The following is a 22,547-nucleotide window of genomic DNA, read 5'->3' as shown; positions in this document are numbered from 1 at the left end:
TTCACCTCTAGGGGTCACCCACATAAAAGAGACATGCCATTCACTATTCCTGCAGCCGCTCCTAGAGATCTGAGGGGAGTTTGGTAGGAGAAAGGGAGAAATTGTTTCAAGGGAGCTGAAGGATCTGAAAGAATGGCACTTCCTGAGCTAAAAGCATGACTCAACATCTGCCCCTCACAAAGCCCATTCGCCGTTGCTGATATTGGGGTGAGCGTTCACACCATAGTCAATGATACCTTCAATCACCCCACCTGCAATTCTTTAGAATCATAGGATCATAGAGATGGAAGGGACCCTGAGGATCATCTAGCCCAACCCCCTGCAAGGCAGGAATATGCAGCTGTCCTATATCAGGCTTGTACCTGCAACCTTGGCATTATCATCACCACCACGCGCTAACCAATTGAGCTATCCAGGCTATCAATTTATTTATTACTTTTATTAAATTTATTTCATGCATTTATAGAACACCTTTTATCTCCTCGGAGGTCAAAGCGGTAGATGTGGTTCTTCGCCTCCTCAATTAATCTCCACAACAGCCCTGTGAGGTAAACTATAGGCTGAGAGGCAGTGACTGGCCCAAGGTCACACCCAATGAGCTACGCGGCCAAACAGGGATTTGAACCTTGGACTCCCAGGTCGTAGTCCTCATTTAATCCCCATAGCAACCCAGTGGGGTAGGTTAGGATGAGCTTCAATGGCAAGTGTGGGAGATTTGAACTCTGGTATCACAGGTCCTAGTCCAACACTCTAACCACCACACCATACTGTTTCCAACCTATTAGGAGCAATGATTGGAACAGACTGATCCAAGTTTTGAGTGACCTCAGAAAAGAAGGTTTAGACGTTGTCCCTTGACTGGGGGAAACACAGGAAGCTGCCTTATACCGAGTCAGACCATATAGCTCAATATTGTCTACACTGACAGGCAGCAGCTCACCAAGGTTTCAGGCAGGAGATCTCTCTCAATCCTACCTGGAGATGCTGGGGATTGAACTTCAGACCTTCTGCTTGCAAGACAGATGCTCTGTCACTAAGCTATGGTCCTTTCCAAGGTTCAGGAAAGGAGGAAATGGAAGTACAGCTTGTGTGTTACTGGATTATAGCCAACACCAGCCCAATAATTAGGCAAGGAGTAGGGAACCTTTTGGTCCCAAAGGGCCAGATCTCCAACCAGATTTAAACAACTCAACCGCTTCCAAAAACTTAGGCAAAGAGGTGCATCTCAAAGAGGTGCATGACTAATCAACAAGGAGTACAGCAATGTTGCTAGGCCCACCTCCAAAGAGTGGGCACTTCTTGGGCCTACCACCAATAAGGCACTCCCATACACCACAATCCGTGGGCCTCAAAGTACAGTGTCACCACCAGCAGGGCCTCCACACATGATCCTGACATCCAGGCAAGCCAACATAGTAGGGAGCCCCCTTCCCTTCTGATATAGGGAGCTCAAATTAGTGTGTCAGGTCTGGGTTTAGCTGCAGCTTTGCAAGTCCAGAAAGAACAATGCTTACCTCGAGACTTCATTCCGATGAACCGGTTCTCCACGATGTCAATGCGCCCAACACCATGCTTGGCACTGTGGAGAGGAAGGAGGCGAGAGTCAATGCTCACAGGCATGGAACAGACTCCCATAATACATGCTGGACTCTCTTTCCTTGGAGGTGTATAAGAAGAGGTTGGATGGCCAGCTGCTATGTATGATCTGTTTGAGATTCCTGCATTGCAGGTGGTTGGAATAGATGACCCTTGGGGTCCCTTCCAACTCTAAAAAATCCCATGGTTCTATGTTTTTCTAAACCTGCAGGCAAGGAAGTGCAAAGCACTAGAAGCAAAGGATGATGGGAAAGGGCAAAGGTCTCTCACAGGATGGCTGGGTACAAGGGTTTTGACCCCTTTTGGACAGATGACATAGCCACTGTACTCCATGCTCTAGAAACTTCCAAATTGGATTACTGCAACGTGCTCTGTGTGGAGCTGCCCTGGAACATGACTCCAACACTTCAGCTGGTGCCAGGTTCAGTGGATGGGGTTAAATTTAGAACCCACATACCCCTCCTCCCATTTTAAATCAGCTGCACTGGTTGCCAGTTTGTTTCCAAACCCAATTCAAAGTGTTTGCATTAGTGTTTTGAAAGCCATAAACAACTCAGGCCCCATATACCTGAAAGGTCACCTCCTTCCCTACATAACATCCCAGGTGCCAAGACTGGCAGAGGGGGACCTCTTGGTTGTTCCACCACCCTCAGACACCCAGGAGAGGGCCTTCTCTGTGACAGCCCCTAAGTTGTGGAGCTCCTTCCCCACAGAGATGTGTCGGGCACTTTCACTATACAGCTTCCAGTGAATGCTAAAGACACACCTCTTCATCCTAGCCTTTGACACCTGAGGTGTATATTTTTAGGGCCCACTGTATTTCTATGATTGCAAGTTGTTTCGAACTTACATGTGCTTTAAATGGCTGTAACCCACCCTAGGTCTTTATGGTGGAGGGCAGGTAATAAACAAGAAGGACAAGGAGGCACATGTATATTTCCTCTCCCTCTTTCTCACAGGAGCACTGCCTTATATGAGGTATATATATATATTGGACCCAGCTTATTTTTGTGATTGTAAGGTGTTTTAAACTGTTTTAAATATTGCGTTTTGACATTTTAATCCGGGTAATATAATGCATTTTTGTATGTTATCTTCAGTAAATATGTTCCTTTTCTTACACACGCTTTATCCTATTTGATGCATTTTGGGGCAGATTAATTGGCTGGAGAACCACGGTGCAAAATTGGGAGAAGGGCAAATTTCAGAGGATGGCTGCGTTTGTGGTTCATGTATCGTTCCAGAAAGCGCAAATTATGGTAGGTCTGATGTTAAACATGAACCGAAATGAATTTCACTCTCCCTTTATCCTTCCATGGGGCCAACACAGACGGGGAAACTTACGCAATTTCATTCAGGTAAACGAAGAGCTCGAGGGACGAATGGTGAGCAGTGCCGTATTCGACATTGGTGACCTTGATGGGGACACCTGTCAGGCAAGAGAAAAGGGACATGGAGATGGACGGGGTGGGGGAGAGAAAGTCGGCACAGGAAACAGACGGGCAGGGAGGGTAACAGGGGAACTGGACTTTGAAATCCCCTTATTAATGTCAAGAGCGCCTCTTTAAAACATCACCCTGGACGTGTTAAATAGATGTGACAGATATGAACTCTAAATAACTTCTTAAAAAGGCATGGCTAAGCTGCTCCGCTCAGAAGGCTCTGGTGTTTTTTTCCCCCTTTAAAAAGCGGGGTCGGGTGAACCCTCACACAATACGAGGCCGAAAAAAAGCCCTGAGAGAAAAGAGGTGGGGTTTTTTTTTAAGGCAATAAAAGTTTTCCCCCTCCCATATACAACTGCCCCTTCCCACCCGCCCGTCTATTCCCCCCCCCACTTTTTTTTTGAGGAGCTTGAAATTGCGGGTAAGGCCTCGACTAATTAAATTTCACGCTCCCTCATTGTCTCAGCCCGTCGCACCTTCTGTTCCACCAGCCACCGAGACTCGGCCCCGGCGGACAAACTCTACACCCCCACCCCACAATTAAAAAAGGAGGAGGAGGAGAAAGGACAGGAAAACTGAGGCACAAGTGAAAACACAGCGCACGGCCCCTGTTAACATCCATTTGGCGGACAAATGCTGCATATGTCCCCAGTTATCCACCTGACAGGAATAAATAGGGAGCTTGACTTGGGACTGTTTGTGGCCAAAGACCGAGAAGATTCTCAGGGAATTCAAGAATACACTTACTTTCATTTTATTTTATTTTTAAGAGGGTGACAGTGAGGGGAAGTGGCGGGAACCCCGAGAGTGGGAAGCCCAGAGGTGTGGCAACCAAAACAGAAAGAAATATTATTTTCTGTTCTTTTTAAGAGCATGAGGGAAAGACATGAAGAGCCCAAGGTGGTGACTGAAAGAGAAAGAAACCGCTCTTTTCTTCTCCCCCCCCCCCCCATATGAAATGAGCAATAAATGTATACGGAAGCAGGACACAGGGGAGATGTGTGGGGAGGTGGAGAAGAGGGTGGGAGACCCATAAAAGAAAAATAGGGGGAAACTTGGCAGTGGGGGGAGGCCGGTGAGCCTGTTCAGAGGCTAATCTCTCTTCCATCTGCCCTCCTCATTACCATATAGAGCTTTATCAGTCACTAATCAGGATTCAATAGCTTCCTTTCTAGTCTTTATTACAAAAGGCCCGCTGTGTGGTGAAGGCTGCCTGTCAGCGTCTCCATTCTAAACCCATTTATATATTTTATTTTTTTGTTGTTCCCCCTGCGCCTTACACACACATACACAGGAAAGAAAAAGTGGGCTAGGAGACTGGAGGGTTTATGAATTCGGCTGTAAATGACTATTAAATGTAAGCCCCGGCGATAATGAACCCTAAATCTCTTTCTGGTCAGCACAGCCGTCAGCACCTCCTCGCCATCGTCTTTCTCGGTCTATTGTAGCCTTTTCGGACAGCGATCGGACGTGGCCCGCCTGGAGGAGTGCGGGCATTGTCCAGGAAAGCTGCTTATCCCTTTTAAAATAGTTAATAATTAGATTAGAACTTCAAATAAATTAACTAGGGGGTAAAACAAGGATGTGTTTGCAGGCAAAGGGAGGGTAGCATGTGGGTGCGTGTGGGTTTCTGTGGGTGCCAGAGCATGCCTTTCTCTCAAAACACAGAGTGAGTTATTAAACCTCACTGCATCACTCTGTGTCGTCCAGTAGGGATGCTGGGTGGACACATGGTGATGGAGGGAGAATCCATTGATGGGCCTTCGCTTTCCCTAACAGTTAATTTATTTGTGCTTTGATCAGGCTATTAACTATATTGTACCTTGGCGTTGTAGTGGATCGCTCTATGAAAATGTAGGCCCAGTACACAGTGGCTGTGGAAAAGGGAAATTTCATGCTAGGGATCGTTAGGAAAGGATATAATGCCTTTATAAAAATCTATGGTGTGAAAGTGTTTTGAATACTGTGTATAATTCTGGTCACCTCACCTCAGAAAGGATATTGAAGAATAGGAAATTATCAAGGGACTGAAGCAATTCTCCTATGAGGAAAGGTTGGAGCTTTGGGGATTATTATTATTAGTCTAGAAAAAAGGCAGCATGATAGACAATGATAAAATTATGCATGGCATGGAGAAAATGGATACAGAAAAGCATTTTTCTCCCTCATAACACTAGAAGTTGTGGATATCCAATGAAGCTGAATGTTGGAAGATTCAGGGCAGATAAAAGAAAAGGGGTTTTCATGCAGCACATAGTAACTCTGGAATTCACTCCCACAGGAGGCAGTAAAGGCCACCAACTTGGATAGTTTTAAGAGACAAATTCATGAAGGAGAAGGCTATCAATGGCTAGTAGCCACAAAGGCTCTGCTCTGAAGTAATGCTTCTGATCCAGTTGTTGGAAACCACAGGAAGAGATAGTGCCCTTGGGCTCCGGTCCTGTTTTGAGTTTTCTCAGAAGAGGCATCAGGCTGGCCACTGTAAGAACAAGATGCTGGACCAGGTGGGCCACTGGCCTGATCCAACAGTCTCTTAGGTTCTTAATCCAAAGCTTGATTTCCCATCATCTGATTACTCTGTTTGATGGCCTTTGGATGGATATGTTAACAAACTCTACTGAAAAGCACCAAAGCCTCACCTCAAAGCTTGCTCCAAGCCCCCTGACTATTTAGAGCAGGCATGTCCAAAGTCCGTTTTGGAGGCCTAATCCGGTGTACCAGTCAATGTAATCTGGCCCCCATGGCAGTATATGCCCTGGGGTAAAAACTCAGCAACTTCAATACTAAAAAAAACTCAACAACTTTGGTCGGCTCTCACGCATGTTCTTTGAAAAAAGTTTGGGCACCCCCGATTTAGAGTGTCCTTTTCTGCACCATTTCCAAGCCTACAACACATTTTTATTTTAGATCATGGGTAGACAAACTAAGGCCAGGGGGCCAGATCTGGCCCAAACGCCTTCTAAATCCAGCCCGCGGATATTCTGCGAATCAGTGTGTTCTTACATGAGTAGAATGTGTCCTTTTATTCAAAATGCATCTCTGGGTTATTTGTGGGGCATAGGAATTCATTCATTATTTTTTCCCAAAATATAGTCCAGGCCCCCACAAGGTCTGAGTGACAGTGGACCAGCCCCCTGCTGAAAAAGTTTGCTGACCCCTGTTTTAGATGTTGTGACCAGAACTGTACTCACTCTTCCGAATGTGGCCGCAATGCAGCATTGCAAAAAGACTGTCCTTACCCTTCTTGAATTCAATCTCTAAGATGTCTGGAGTGTCTGGGGCTGTAGCAGGGTCTCTTGTCCTTTTGTAAAGGCCAGGGGGTGCCTGGTTCTGTAAGAGAGAGAGAGAGAGAGATATGAGTGTTAGCAGTTAGCAACACTGGATGCAAATCACCTAGGCCCAAGAAATTTGGGAGTGAAGACAGGAATGGAAGGTGTGGTTTGGAAAACCCCTCCTGGCATTCACAGTACAAGCATACATTTGTTTCTGACCCAGGGTGAGCTCTGAAATCAGTTCAGGGTGGCTTTGATCAGTTCAAACCAGGGGCAGGAGGAGAGATGACTATGCAGGCACCTACTGGCTAGTGCCTGTGATATCGTTAACGCATGTCCACTCATGATTTGTTGTCAACCGCACACAAGGACTGCAGGGAATGTTCTGCTGAATGCAGCTCATTTTCAGGGGGAAAGGGGTGAACAAATAAAATTTCTGGTGGGGGGGGGGCTTAGAAAAAATATCTTCTGAGAATTTTCAGCAATATTCTGTCAATAGCAGACTTATGGAGCATGACACTGGTTGCAAGCAGAAGCAGCTTTTCCTAAAAGTATTGGTTAAATAGATAGGGAAAGGGATCTATTTCTAGAAACCAGCCATGAGACCTAGCAGCAAGAACTCTAGTTTTCAAAGTTTAGATAACCTTTGACATACTAGATGCTGGGAGGGAAGAAGGTGTGAATGATGGGGCTGTCACCATGCCTCTATAGCTTCTGGTCAGCCACTGTTGGGAAGGAGAATGCCAAGATGGAGAGACAAGTTGATTGGATAGCCAGTGGTATAGCATGGGCTACCAGTGCCTGGTGGCCGCATGGAGAGTAGGGGGAAGGAGGGAAATGGACAGAGTACGCATGCGCATTGAACTGCCTAATGGCATCTGCATCACCCAGGGAGATCGCAGCTGCAGATATAAGAAAAAAAGCTGATCTGTCGTCTAGAAAGGTCACTTCCTGGTTTGAATGGAGAAGCCATTTTCAATGGAGCTCAGCTACGGAAGCATGCAGCTGTACTGAGGCAGCACCAAGTGTTGAAATTTTGCACCCCTAACAATTTTGCACCTGGGGCAACTGCCCTATGCTATGCTGGTATGGACCACACCAGCTATGCTGGTGTGGACCAGCATGTCCTGTGTTCTCACATGGTCCTGCCTACATTACAACATTCCCTGCAGGCTGTGGTGATGGCTACCAACTAGGATGATTTCAAAAAGAGTATCATACAAATCCATGTTCTTCCTCCATTGTCAGAAGCCTCTGAATACCAATTGCTGGGAAGCACAAGTGGGGAGAGTGTTTCTGGTGCAATCAAGTGCTTGCTTGTGGTTTTCCCATTGGGGCATCTGGCTGGCCACTGCGAGGAGGTTGGATTAGATGATCTCTTCTTATGTCCTTACATCAGTTGCTTTGGGCAAGTTGGGACAACCTGATGTTGTAGAGTTGCCTGGCCAGAACTTCCTTTTAAGAAGCTAAATGTTGCCTTGGCTGGATCAGACAAAGGTCTAGCCAGCAGTCTCTCCCCAACAGCAGCCCAGCTGAATACCTCTGGGATCTCATGAATAAACCACAAGGCCTTTTGAGCATGGCAGTCTGGCATCTTGCCTCTGGTCATGGGGGCTTCATTGGAGTTGCTAATGGCTTTAATACAGGAACATAAAAGCATAAGAAGAACCTGCTGGATCTGGACAATGGTCCATGTAGTGGACAACCAGATGCCGGTGGGAAACCCACAAGCAGGATTTCAGCAACTGGTGTTTGGAAGGACTGCTGCCTCCAGCCATGGAGGCAGAGCAGAGTCACCATGGCTAGTAGACATTGATAGCCCTCTCCTCCATGAATTTGTCCAATCTTCTTCTAAAGCTACCCTAGTTGGTGGTCAGCACTGCCTCCTGCAACAGTGAGTTCCATAGTTTAACAATGTGCTGCTTGAAGAAGGACTTTCTGTAATCTGTCCTGAATCTTCCAACATTCTGCTTCATCAGATGTCCACGAGTTCTAGCATCGTGAGAGAGTGTGGTGGCCGGGCATTCAGAGATATACTTCCCCTGAGCCTAGAGGCTTCCTTGGAGTTCTTAACAACTTCCCTTTGACAACTTCCCAGCCTCCTATGCATGCAATCCGCAAACCTTTACACACACACACACACACACACACACACACACACACACACACACCCCTCTTCTTAAAAGCCTAAGACTGCTCAGGCAGCAAAAAAAAAAGAAGGAAAGAAACCCTGCCAAAGGAAGGGTTGGGATTTTTTATTATTATTTTGCCACCCTTTGCAAAATGAGAGCACCGGAGGTGTTTGGGAACAAAGGGCCTTGTGGGGAATCAGACAATTTTTTCCCCTCAACTTGATCTCATCTTTTCCTTTGACGCCCCCACAGCTGGAGGTGGAATAGCTATGGAGGAACAAGTCAGGCAGGGAAAACGGCGGAGGGTGGGGGGAATGCGACTTTGGCAGAGAGGGAAAAGATAGAGGCAGAACCCCATACACTTCCAGAGAGAGGGAGAGGGAGAGAAATGGGGTTTATTCTGCACTGACCGAAAAACTAATGACTAGCCTTGACCCCAGCAGGTGCTCTGGGAGACTGTGCATTTTGACGGTGTCCCCAAGGTTAATACACCCAGGGGGGAAATAGAGGAACAAAGCAAAAAAGCCATTTCAAAACACATCAACCTTTATGTATATATATATTTTTCCACCCCCCTCACCAGATTTTTACAGCACAGGGGTGTCTTATCTCTTAAAACCGGGCTGGTGGGAAAAAGAGCAACAACATTCCCATAATTAGTTTATGCCTCGGGGGCTTCTGATGAATTTCCACATTTGCGGGCATGCAGTAAGTGGGGGGTGGAGCTGAAGAGGAGAAGGGGGGAGAGAGAGAATAAGGGAATCTCTCTGGGCATGTGGAAATAAATTCCTCTGTCTACTTGCTGGCTTTGCAATTTCACAGAGTCCAGCTCTTTCCTGGGCCAGCCTCCGACTCTGAGGCGTCATGTTATGCCAACGGCTGGAGAGTGGAACTGTGCACAACATCTAGGCCCAAATGCAGGATGGCTTGACGTTTGCAGGGGTTTGAAAAGATAAATTCAGTTTGAGCAAGAGTGGGTGACTCTTACGTTTGGTAATGAGTTGCAATAGAAGCTGCTGAATTGCAACTCATTACCAAACTTAAAACCATGGAGAGACCTGGTCTCAACAGAGACATTGGATTCTTATCTCATTATACATGACTAGCTATTTTTCACCTTCTCACCCCTTGCCTTTTCCTGTAAGACCTATTGCAGTCGTTAAGAGTCGTCAACAGGCTCATCTCAGCTATCTGCCAATCACCCATTCCCACCACCCTTCTGAGTAATACCCCTCCCCACCTTCTCACTATATAGAAGGATCTGGCAACTTCTGTTTCAGTGTATCTGAAGAAGTGTGCATGCACACGAAAGCTCATACCAAGAACTAACTTAGTTGGTCTTTAAGGTGCTACTGGAAGGAATTTTTTTATTCTGAGGTACCACTGTACTATATATTTTAAAAAGTGGTCTTACTTGTTTGTCTGCTTGTCTGTCTGTCTGTCTGTCTGTCTGTCTGTCGCTTCTCTATGCATTTGGATGCCTCTTGAGATATACTTGGCATGAAGGTAGGTGGCTTTTGTCAACACGCCATTTTGAATCAAGATGGTGGACCAAAACTTGACTTCACCATGACTTTGCCCAGTTTTTGGTGGGCCAGTTCCAAACTCACAAATTTTACTGCCCATTAAAAAAAATCACCGTATTTGTTGGTTCCCATGCAGCATCAGACAATCCATACTAGTATACTGCATAATGCACATTTATGCAAGCCATTTTCTGTAATGATACTAGAAAATGCTCCCTAATAAAGGTTAATTTTCACCAATACATGCATTTTCATACATACTTCCTCATACATATTTTTAGACACTTTTTTTGCTTGCCGAACTGCACAGCACAGAATCTGAAGACACACACAATTCAAAGCATCATTGTGCTTCTGTTTTCAGGAAGTTCAAATGAGGTAGATTTGAATTAAAATGTGACCTCAACTGAACCTAATTCCTGTTCTTGTCTTTGCTGGAAGCCCCACATTCCTTAAAGAGTCACAGATGAAGTTGTTGTTTTTTAAAACCAGCCTACTACTACCTCTCCACAAAGTTGCTCAGAACAGCTAACAGCAATATGATGTCCTGAAACAAATTTTAAAATATTAAAATGTGGGCATGGCTCCCAATGAAGAATTCTGATCCAGGAGGGTTCTTTTTACAATAAGATCAGCCCAAGGGCAGTAGTAGGTTCAGGGCTGGCTAAAGGAAGTATTCATTCTGCATGGTACATGGTTAAGAAATCCCCTGTGAAATAAGGGGGCTTCCACCGCTAGTTGAAACGGTTTAGACAGATGCACTGAAGATCAAGCCTGTCAAAAGCTATTGCAATGATAACTAAATGAAGATATTACATTCTTACCTGTTGCTGGAGGCAGTACTAGCCCATCCAGTCCCTCTGCATGATTTAGAATAACGTGGAGCCTCTGTTTCTGCATGCAGGTTCAATCCCCAACATCTCCAGATAGAGCTGGGGGAAAACTCCTGCCTGAAACTCTGGAGAGGCACTCCCAGTCAGCATAGACAGTACTGAGCTAGATGGACCAAGGCTCTGATTCAGTATAAGGCAGCTCCCTATGTCCCCATTTAAATCAGCCTTTCATTCGGAACCAAAAGGACTAGAATCTTAACTCATTTTTAGGGGAAGGTCCGCAGCTTAATTGCAGAGAGCTTGTGTTGCAAGGAGAAAGTGCCAGGTGCAATCCCCAGCATCTCCAGGTAGGACTGGGGAAAGACAACACTGAACTAGATGGACCCAATAGTTTGACTGAGGAGAAGGCAACTTCCTATGCAGGAATGGCATGTCCCGTTTCACCACCGAAGATGAAATGGGAAGGTGCCTCCCTTGCACAGGTTGTGTGGCAGTGCCAGCAAAGTGGAGGCAGCGACAATAGGTTCCGGTGAGTTTTCCCGAGATCTTGCTGGGTCAGAGCTGTTGCTGGAGCCACTTCTCCGCCACCAGCAGAGGCGGTGATGTGGGCAGGGTCTCCACAGGGATGTTTCCTCTTGGGCTTCCGCCAACCTGAGGCGGCTGGCTCAGCCTGCCTCATGGGTGAGCTGGCCTCTTCCTATGCCTTCCTATTTACCGTATTTTTTGCTCTATAAGACTCACTTTTTCCCTCCAAAAAGCAAGGGGAAATGTGTGTGCGTCTTATGGAGCGAATGCAGGCTGCGCAGCTATCACAGAAGCCAGAACAGCAAGAGGGATTGCTGCTTTCACTGCGCAGCGATCCCTCTTGCTGTTCTGGCTTCTGAGATTCAGAATATATTTTTTTCTTGTTTTCCTCCTCCAAAAACTAGGTGCATCTTGTGGTCTGGTGCGTCTTATAGAGCGAAAAATACGGTAATTGTGGAGTGTCTATTCCTTCTCTAATTCAGAAGCAGAAGGACTGGATACTGCACAAGCTCTTTCAAGTACCCCATAGGGACTAGAAATTTGTTTGTTCGTGAAAGCAGAGATTCACCTCTCATGACCTACTACTGAGGTATAGTTCTTCCCCAAAGATACTGTGGCTCAGCGTTAGAGCATTTGCTTTTCACGCAGAAAGTCCCCAGCAGTCCCTGGTTTCTTCAAGGTAGAGCTGGGAGAGCCTCCCTGTCTGAAAACCTGGAAAGCCACAGCTGCCAGTCAGAACAGGCAATACTGAGCTAGATGGACTGACTCAGTAATACAGCAGCTTCCTATGTCCTTATTCAGGGTGTGTGTGTGTAGGGTCTTCCAAGGAAACTCCTCATATACACACAGCCCCCTGGATCAGAAGCTGTTCATGTCACTGGGAAAGGCTTCCACTTAGTACAAAGAGCCCCTGGCTGTGGTCCAACTAGAACATTTATCCCATCAAGCAGACACCACCAGCAGATGGGAGTGCCCAAGGAGAAGGCATGGGGGCAGCCATAAGGGGGGGAAATGGAGCAGTGGGGAGATGTGCAGCTTAAATTATTTAAACATTACAGATTGAAATCCCTCACCAACAAAAAGTGGGTGCAACTCCATTGCACCAAAATGGTCAATGAAGCTCCCAATGGAATATATTCCCAGTGCTGGAAGATAGGATCTTTTCCAGGTTTCTCAGGTAGCTGGGAGGCAGATGACCTCAGCAATTATTTATTTCTTTATAGTAATAAAAAAAATTACACCATCAAAAAAATCAGAGCAGCTTGCAATGACGATATCTATATACATTTAAAAATAAATAAATTAAAAACCACTTTAAAAAATCAGAGATTATCAACTCACCATAGAAAGAAACTTTCTTAATAGCTTACAAAGGCCGGGCAGAATAGGATTTTTTTTCAGCAGGCGTTTAAAAGTTAAAACAGAAGGTCCCTGCTGAATCTCTATTGGCAGATAGTTCCAAGGGGCTGGGCCCAGGACACTCCAGGCTCAGTTTCTTTTTGTTTTCAGATGAAACTCAGTAACTCAGGAATGCTCCTGCAAGAACGAGTGGTCATTCTGGGATATAAAGGTTCAGGCCGTCCCCAAGGTACCCTGGACCAGAGTTGTTTAGGGCTTTGTAAATTAACAACTTGAACCTGGCTCAGTTGTTGATGGGCAGCCAGTACAGCTGTTCTAACAAGGGTCTCCCATGTTGTTGACTAGGTGCCCCCATCAGCAGCCTGACTGCCCCATACTGTACCATCTGCACTTTCCAAACCAGGCCTGCAGGAGGCCCTGCCTAGAGCATATTGCAGTAATAGAGCCTTGAGGTGTAGTCTGAGGCTCTTCTTTTCCAAACTGCATCGCAACTGCATCATTGCAGGCCCACAAACCAAAATTTGCTGAGAAACGAGGTCTTCCACAACCTGCTCTCTCCCTACTGTGGGGCTTTTTACACCCTCCAGGTTTCTGCACCCTTCATTCTAGCTGAGGTCCTGCAACTGGGGCCCTTCCCTACCATAATCTTGGTGAATGGAAAGGCCCCACCCTGCTCCTTCCAACATCGGTGGACCCTCCTGGTGGTGTCCACATATGATCTCCTCAGGAGCCATTGCCTGGTTGGTGCTTGGTGGTGAGGATTGGGGCCTGCAAAGGACCATCGAGCCCCTCTAGCCCATCACACACACTTCCAAGTTCCAGTGCTATTAAAGGACAAAAAACAAAAACAAAACCTCTTTCTAACACCATGATGGAAAGCTTCTTCCCACCAAGACCAAATGCTAGAATGAAATTTGAGGTGAAAGGAGTCCACTGAGGACAAAAGGAGATGTACTGGCATACTTTGGGGGAATCTAAAGTGTACCAAGATAACATCTGCGGGGCCAAACATGCACCCCAAATCAAACATGTGCCCTGAATTCTGAGCATGATCAGTTCTCATGGGATGTCATTTTGGGAAATAAAAATGACGAAAGGATGTCTGCTTAAGCAGCAACAGCTTATAATATCTTGGAAGGGCTAATGGCTAGCGAGAACCCTAAAGAGGAGCACTCCTGCAAAAAGGGAAGTGCGTGCTGCAACATTTTGTGGCAGGCCCCACTTTTAGTTAGATTGAAATCTGCCACAGATGTCCTTGGGCTTCTGGGGACCCATGAACAAAAAACAGTGGGCCACATCCCCTGAATGAAGCTGGAGTAACAGCCACACAATCCTGCCTTTGTTTCTCTTTTGATTCATTGCTGGGAGACATTTTGGGAAGCTCAACCCCTGGAAGCACTGGGGTCCAGCTCACATTTAGGAATTTCCCTCTGGAGATCACAGCTTCACCAGCCCCTGGGCACTCATGGACCAGTCACTGCTGGGCTTGTGAGCCCCCAGGCTGGACTCGAACAAGGCCCTGATGCTGATATCCACTGCGCCATAACCATCCCAGAGAATGTGCAACCTAGGTACAGGAATGTGTGACAAACACACCTCTCTCTTTCCAATATTTCAGGGATCAGGGAGGAAGGGAAGGAGGAATCAGTCAGTCCTGGTTCCCTCAGTTTCTCATTTTTCCAATATTAAATTCAGTCCTCTAGATTCCTGCAGCAATTTGCAATAATAATAAAAACCACCTCCTGAAAATTCATCAGAGCTGTGAGGGGATAGGGGCGCAAAGGTGAGGTGTAAAGGGAGGGGCACTGTATTGGCAAGGGGTGAGATTTTGGTAGAGGGCAGGTGGGGTTGCTGAGCAATGTGAACAGGGGCAGGAACCTGCAGTATTATATAATTGTAAACATTAGTTGGTTGGAAAACTGCACTGCAAAATTCAGAAAGAACAGATTCAAAAGTTCAAATTTTGAAGGATGGCTGTTTGCAGTTCACACACTGCAAATTTCATAGCTTAGTCTTTAAATGAGAAAAGAATCCAATTTCTTCTCCATCCCTAATTGTCTAGCTCCATTTTTTTGTGGGGGGAAACTCCAGTTCCCAGCATCTCTGACCACTAGGTCATGCTAAGGTCCAACAACATCTGAGAATAAGAACACATGAAGAGCCCTTGGGCAGTGACCCACTTAGCCCAGCATCCCCAACCAGAAACCCCAATGAAAGCCCACAAGCAGGACCCAAGTGCGAGAGCCCTCCTCCCTCCAGTAGCTTCCAGCAACTGGTGTTCAGAAACATGACTGCCTCCAACCACGGCAGCACCCCATCATGGAAGAACTCCAGCTTCTCCACTCCAATGTACTGGTGTCCTGACCGTAGAGCATGTTGGGGGAACTGTGAGCCTTCCAGCCCTTGTTGGACCATGCTTCCCACCACCCATGTCTGTTGGCTAAGCCAGCTGGGGCTGGCGGGTGCTGCCACCCTAGATCTCCATGGACCAAAATGAACGGCGGGTGTTCAGGCTACTTTTTTTCCTGAAAACCTCTCTCTATTTTGAGTTGCAGCAGGAGTTAGATGGGGGGGGGGAGAGTAGAGGGTGCTGATATGCTGACACCCTGTCCCTTCGTCTTCTCCTCCTCCACCCCCTTTCGCCATCATCACCCCCCCAACAGACATGACCCCCCCCCAGACCTGACAGCCGGAGGGATTTGAAAACAGATGGTTGAGCTATTTTCTGCCTCTGTGAGGCCCGATTGAGGAGCAATGAGGCAGCTAATACCTCGGAAGATAGAAATTTACTTGCTTTAACTTCATATGGGTACCCTGAAAAGAGTTCATTCAGTCCCAGGCACAACAATATCAACCCTGGATGAATAAACCATTTGCAGCATCGATAGCTGTACATCACACTTTAGTTCATGGACCATTTACTTCCAATTTTTTCCTCTTCTTGCCCCACTCCCTGATTCTTCATGCACACACACCCTCCCCACAATCACCCAGCCTCCTCCCTCCCTCCCTCCCTCTCCCCCCACCTTCTTTCTTTCCCCATTGCCCCTTCATCCCTTTAAAGATGACATCCCAAGACCAGCCCTCCTATGGTGTGGGATAAATAAGGAGGCATTGATATACTATAGCAAACCTCTATGTTGTTTGAACTGGGGCATTTTCCTTCTTTTTAAGTGGGGAACAGAATAAGCCAAAGCATGTACCCAAATGATGGAATGAAGCCCATAATGCCATGTTGATGCATTTATTTAATTATTTTTTTAAAAAAATCTACTTAGTTGTTTTATCTAACAGCCCTGGTTTAGGGAATTGTAACTATAGACCCAACTTTGTTTTCAAGACATTTGGTTAAAGAGTTTTAAACATTTCACATACAGATGTGTGCCTTTTCTAGACACTCAATTCTTCTCTGCCTTTTACCCAGTGCTTTTTTTCTTTTAAAAAAAATGTTTAGGGGTACTCTCATTTTCGTACTCATATTGAAATACCGCCCCTCAATGAGGCCCAACTTAGATACACAAAATGTTTAAGGGTATGCGTACCCCTGCGTCCCCCCAGAAAAAAGCACTGCTTTTACCTCTCCCTTTCCTGATCCCCCACCCACCCGCCTTCGTTCTGCTTCCCTCACCCCCCACCCACCCCACCAACCTGGAGTACTAAAGTTTTTCATGATCTGAGCACAGGTTCTTCCTTGCTTTCCAAATAAGTATGATCAAGCCTTCCTGAAAAGCACAGCCAGAGTAAAATTGGAATCTGCCGCCCGTATAATTTGGGTTTCTGCGTTTACGCATTTTGAGTACATGTGTGTGTGTTGTTAAAATAACAGACCCATACATGAAAATGCAGCATTTTTTTTTCTTTGATGTAAAAGATATCGTTAGGAAGGGGGAAATGGAGCGAAGGGGGAGGGAGAATCCAATCTCTCTTGCTTTAGAGCGGGTCATAACCTTGTTTCATTAGGTTTTTGTACAGATGGGCTTGTTGCATGAGCGAGTGTGTGTTTTGAATATAGACATTTCTGTATATATACCCTAGGAACTGTTTTTTATTTTTTTAGGGGGGTGGGGGTGGGCAGGGACACAGTTAGAAACTTAAGGTATTGTTATGGGCACCAGAAAATGCCCATTTCACAGGAGGAAAAACAGGGGATCATTTATTAATTAGGTTTCTTACCCTCACTCTTCAGCACAAGATTCAAGGGTGGACTGGAGAAAGGGGGAAAGGCAATGGATTCACGTAAGCTTCACTCATAGTGCACCTATTGAAATCAATGGACTCAAAGAAAAGCCTGCTGTGTCAGGTCAATGTCCCAGCAAATCCAGCATCCTGTTCTTACCAGGGGCCAATCAGACATCCCAATGGGAATCCCACAAGCAGGATATGAGTGCGCTGGTGACTCTCCCCACCTGTGATTCCCAGCAACAGGTATTCAGAAGCATCCTGCTTCTGACAGTGGAGGGAGAGCATCACAAGAGCCTGGCTACTGGATTAGGCCAAAGGCCTATCTAGTCTAGCATTTGGTTCTCACAGGTAGGAACCCTAACAAAGAGGACATGAATGCAGGAGACCAACTTAGTTCTGTTCGTTAATTCCTATGGGGGAAACCTAGCTGAATACCACTCAATATCCAAACCCAGTCAAAACAACTTGCTGTGCAAAGGAATAGGATGGTTCCTAAAATATACTTCTCAGTGGCTGAAGGCCAGAGTAGAGAGGTACATTTTCAGCATATCTGTACAATGAGGGTGGCCGGTGCACCTCTGCAGAGAGGGAATTCCATCATCTTTAATTTATTTGTGGGTTGTCTAACATGGGGCAGTGCTGAGGTGACTTACCACCAAGTTTAAAGACTTTACAGATTTCATCAAATGCCTGGGAGAAGTGAATTCTGTCTGTCTTTATTAAAATTTAGAGGTAGTCCTCTGACTTTACACACACACACCCCACACACAAAGGCTCAGTTTTCAATGTCTCCACACTCAGTTAAGCCCAAGCCCCACTACCTGAGTCCCCTACTTGCATCTGCATTTTCAATGAATTGGTGACAAGCCTAGAGTGCTGACTGGTGCAGAGATTCAACAGGCAGCCTCCTCTGTGAGTGGCTAATTCTGCTGGAGGAGGGTGTGTGTGAATGAAATGACACCCAATACCAAGATGCTGCAGAAATACCTATCCTCAACAGGGGTTGGCAAGAAGCAAGCAAGTCCAGAGCAGGGACTCACGCAGGGATATGACAGGCAGCCTTCTCTTGGGCCAAATTATTGTGCTCCACCTCTCTGCATTGCTATGATCAAAACACAGAGATTCAGAGCAGGCACACAAAAAGATTATGCTATATGTTGTTGATGTTGTTGTTGTTGTTGTTGTAAGTCCTACTCAGAGCAGATCCATTAAAATTAATAAATGTAACTAATTTATGTCCATTAATTTCAATGGATCTACTTGGGATAAACCTTAGTTGTATACATTTTACTATTATTAGGCAGGTGGCTTCTGTTTTAACTTTTAAACACCTGCTAAAAACCTTTCGGGCCTATGCAGGCAATTAAGAATACATATTCCCATAATGGTTAACTGATGTCTTTTTTTTAAAGTTTTTAATGGTTTTAATGTATGGCTTTATGTGTTCTTGTTGTAAGCTGCTTTGATTTTTTTTAATGAAATCGTAGTCTATAAATGTTTTTCATAAATAGATAAATAAATATACTAGTTGTTGTTGTTGTTGGGTTGTATTCAATGCTAATCCTAATTACAGTGGATCCATTAAAATTAATAAACATGACTAACTTATGTGCATTAATTTCAATAGATCTACTCGGTGTAAACCTTACTTGGATACAATTAGTAGTAATAGTATTAGATGTATTTATTATTATTTATCCACCCTTCACCATAAGGTTCCAGGGTGGGTCCCAACCATTTGAAGTACAATACTATGCACGATTTACACCAAATTAAACTGCCTGCCCAACCTCTTTCAAGTGATGTTTCCTTGGGAGGAAAGTAATCATGCAGAGACATGACAGCACCCTCCCTTTGGGGGGCAAGTTGGTGCTTACAGGAGCCTTTCATTTTACATCTCGCAGCACATTAGCAGTCCTCTATGGCAGAAAGCTTCAAGAAGCCATAGTCTAGGGCATCACCCAGTTACCAGGAATGGCACAAGTACCTTTATCCCAAACACACACACAACTTTCTCACCCATCATCACCTCCCCCCCCCATCCCCGGCCAACCCTCCGTGCCTGATTGTCTAATTAGTGCTGATGGATAGTTTAAGTAGCTCCCCTGAGCGTGGCAAGTCCAGCAGAGCATAAAGTGGAAGCGATTAGGACCAGCAGGCAACAAAGCCATCCAGCCCCATTAAGATGCAGCGAGGGCCATGCCCAGGAACTCCGGAGTGACACGCAGAGCTGCCAGACAAGGAGGACAGCACTTGGAAGTGGGTGGACAGTGCCTGCTGGGCCTGCCCCCCCCCCCCATAGGAGCGCTTAAGGAGTAATATCCACATGGGCTCAAGCAAGGAGGATCTCTGGAAGAGACACAGGTCCAAGGCCTTGTGGGATGCTCAAGGAATCCTGGGAAATGCAGCTTGTTACAGGTGCTGAGAGTTGTTAGGAGATTCCTCCCCTCCCAAGAGATACAGTTCCTAGAGTTCCCTGGGAAGAGGGCTTGAGTGTCAAACCACTCTGAGAGTTAGTTGGCTCTGCCTCTCATTGGCTCTTCCTGGCTCCTCCTATTGTTTGGCCTTCCTGTTTCCTGCCCTACCAATCTCAATGGGCATTGGCCACCACGGGATTTGTGCACAGAACATGGCTGTTCTGATCCCATCGAGCTCTGCCCACCTCCTGCACTGAGCATATGCCTGAGCTATTCATGTATTTTCATGCAGAATTATACATGGGGAATAGTATATTATAACTATAATATGCATTAAAAAATGCTACTCCTGTGTGGTACTATAGTTCTGCAACATCATGCTTTACCTGTTAACACATGGTTATTATTTTTTTAATACAGTTGTGTATCTTGTTGTGTGCATCTGTTTTTGTACAGGAATAGCCAACAAGGCACCAGAGGTCTTAATTATTACTTTACTTATCTCATTTATACCCCACCTTTTCCTCCAAGGAGCTCAAGGTAGCTTATGTGGTTCTCTTCCACCACCACCACCCATTTAATTCCCACAACAACCCTGTGAGAGCATCAGCAACTGGCCCAAGGTGACGCCCAGTGAGCTTCATGTTTGATTGGGGATTTGAGCCCTGGTGTCTCCCAGGTCCCAGTTCAGCTACTGCACCACATTATCTCAGACTGGTTTGGGACCACCATTCCTAACCACTGGGCATGGTGACTGATGGGAGATATAGTCCAAAACATCACATCAGCTATCCCTGCTTTAGGAAACCTGTTCATACGCATATAATATTGTATATATAATAATGTCTATAAATGAAAGAATTGTTCATATTTTTAGCAGAACTGGTAAAAAACAAAAATCATTTTGCTTCTTTTCAAGGCCAAGGAATGAAATGGGAATTAAGAGGAAAGGAAGAGGAGGAGGAGGAGGAGTTTGGACTTGATATCCCGCTTTCACTCCCCTTAAGGAGTCTCAAAGTGGCTAACAATCTCCTTTCCCTTCCTCCCCCACAACAAACACTCTGTGAGGTGAGTGGGGCTGAGAGACTTCAGAGAAGTGTGACTAGCCCAAGGTCACCCAGCAGCTACATGTGGAGGAGCAGGGAAGCGAACTCGGTTCACCAGATTACGAGACTACCGCTCTTAACCACTACACCACACTGGTTCCCTGACTGGCAGTAGCTCTCGGGGGTTTCATGCAGGGGTCTCTCCCATCCCTACATGGAGATGCCACAGGGGACTGGACCTGGGGCCTTTTGCAAGCAAAGGAGGTGCTGTTCCGCCGAGCTATGACCCTTTCCCACGTCCCCTCTGTTTTTCTTGGTAGGCACTGCTTACCTTAGGGTTCTCCAAGATCCCGGCCTCATAGCTTTTGAATATGGAGATCAAGAAAGGAAGAAAAGGAGAAAAGTTTAATTAGTAACTGGGTCTCTTGTCCTCCTGAGCCGCTTGTGGCATAGGGCTGACCTCTGTCAGAAACAGAACACTGGGCTAGGTGGCCATTTGCTCTCAAGCAGCAGCAGCAGCAACAACAACTTTATTATTTGTACCCCGCCCACCTCTGGGCAGCTTATTGTCTCACCTGATGTGCATAAGGTTTTCATCCATGCTCCATGGATTGGTGGGCGTCACTGGAATAGGGATGCCATGCTCCTACAGACAAGATAAAATGAAAAGGGGAGAAGGAATTAAATCTGGGAAACACAGCAGAGCAGCGTCAGGAGAAACAGCTTTTGCTATGGCAGACAGACAGCAGCGCAACCTGTTGCTTCTGCCTGCTTCTTGCTTTTCATATCATCAGTTGTCACAGGATGTACACCCCTTTTGCAATATTCCTGGGGCCACGGAATATGACATGTTTTGGGGGAAGTTACCTGGAGCAGAATCATAGAATTTTAGAGTTGGGAGCGACACCAAGGGTCTTCTTGTCCAACCTCCTGCAATTTAGGATGGAAGCTCTTGGATCATGTGAGGCCGAGTCCTGCCTATTATTTATTTATGTATTTCAACCATTTATATACTGCTCAGTCACAGTTGACAGTTGTCCAAGGAAACACAATACACAACGCAAATTAAAATCAGTTAAAAATTACAAACTCAGAGTTCAGTTAAAAAGCCTCCTGGAATAATTTTTTAAGTATTCAGTAGGTGCCAGAAGGATACTTAACATCATGCACTTAAAGTACAACATTCGAACTTGAAGCACACTAGTGGCTTAAAGTACGAGGTGTTGGTGTTTTAGCATTTTCCTGTTTAAAATCATTTTCAGCTTTGCAATTCAGCAGGGAATCCCTATCCACACATGAACAGAGGATAATTTGATTGGGTCAGTTGATATCAAAATTTGCAAAGACCAAACCCCTTAAACATTCTTAACTGCAAGTGAAACATATTCATAATCACATCTATGAACCCAGGGAAGTCTGACCGTTCATCTGTCTAGCTCAGTACTGTCAACACTAACTGGCAGCAGCTCTGTCCAAGGTTTCAGGCAGGGAGTCTTTCCTACCCTTACCCAGAGATGCCACTGGGAATTAAATCTGGGACTTTCTGCATGCAGTGCAGATGCTGTCACTGAATCATTGTCCTTCATCTAAAAATACTGTAAGGCTTTAGTCCTCATGAATAGAAGATGCTGGGGACTGCCCAAGGGATCTTCTGCATGTACAGTAGATGCTCTAGCACTGAGCCGTGGTCCTTCCCACTGTCGGAGGTGTCTAGAGAAGATTCTCTTGTATGCACTGGCAGAGGAAGAGGAGGGCGGAGGAAGAGGAGTGCTGGGGGAGCACACTGCCCCCGGCATCATGATCCCGGTGGGGTGTCATTGCGGCTGCCACCCCCTGCCCGCACTAGGTGCCACGCCCCTGTAGGTGGTGCACCACACCCCTTGAAGTGCACCAGCTCTGCCCCCACCTGCTCTCCGCCCCTCAGTGCATGAAGCTCCGCCACTGCTTGTATGGATTTTATTCAATCCAATTTTTTAAGCAAACTGTCCTGATTATCACATGCTGGACCTAGTGAACAGATCACAGCACAGTTAATATCCTTTAGTTAATATCCTCTCCAGTTTTTTGCAGTCCAGTATTCATCTTTCAAAAAAAAAAAGTCCAAACAAAATATAGCTTTTATATTAATGTTGTGTGCTTTTTATATATACTTTCTAAAGTACTCAGAAACCTATTTTGGCATTAAGCAATAGTTATACAAATAAATCACAGCAGTTT

The 22,547-nt window shown here is 45.8% G+C and overlaps 1 protein-coding gene across 1 annotated transcript in view; it reads right to left on the bottom strand.

Moving 5' to 3' along the window:
* ASS1 (argininosuccinate synthase 1) overlaps positions 1-22,547 on the bottom strand; it is a 76,619-nt gene that overhangs the window by 29,523 nt on the left and 24,549 nt on the right. Inside the window, exons 7-11 of the mRNA XM_083485266.1 lie at positions 20,906-20,976; positions 20,662-20,692; positions 6,278-6,368; positions 2,941-3,025; positions 1,515-1,579 (exon numbers count right to left, since the gene is read on the bottom strand). Of these exons, the coding sequence (XP_083341392.1) occupies positions 1,515-1,579; positions 2,941-3,025; positions 6,278-6,368; positions 20,662-20,692; positions 20,906-20,976 (343 nt within the window). The remainder of the gene's footprint in view (positions 1-1,514; positions 1,580-2,940; positions 3,026-6,277; positions 6,369-20,661; positions 20,693-20,905; positions 20,977-22,547) is intronic.

The sequence above is a fragment of the Podarcis liolepis genome (assembly GCF_965112155.1).
Source record: "Podarcis liolepis genome assembly, chromosome: Z".
NCBI classification, from domain to species: Eukaryota; Metazoa; Chordata; class Lepidosauria; order Squamata; family Lacertidae; genus Podarcis; species Podarcis liolepis.
This window is presented reverse-complemented; position numbering and strand designations above follow the sequence as displayed.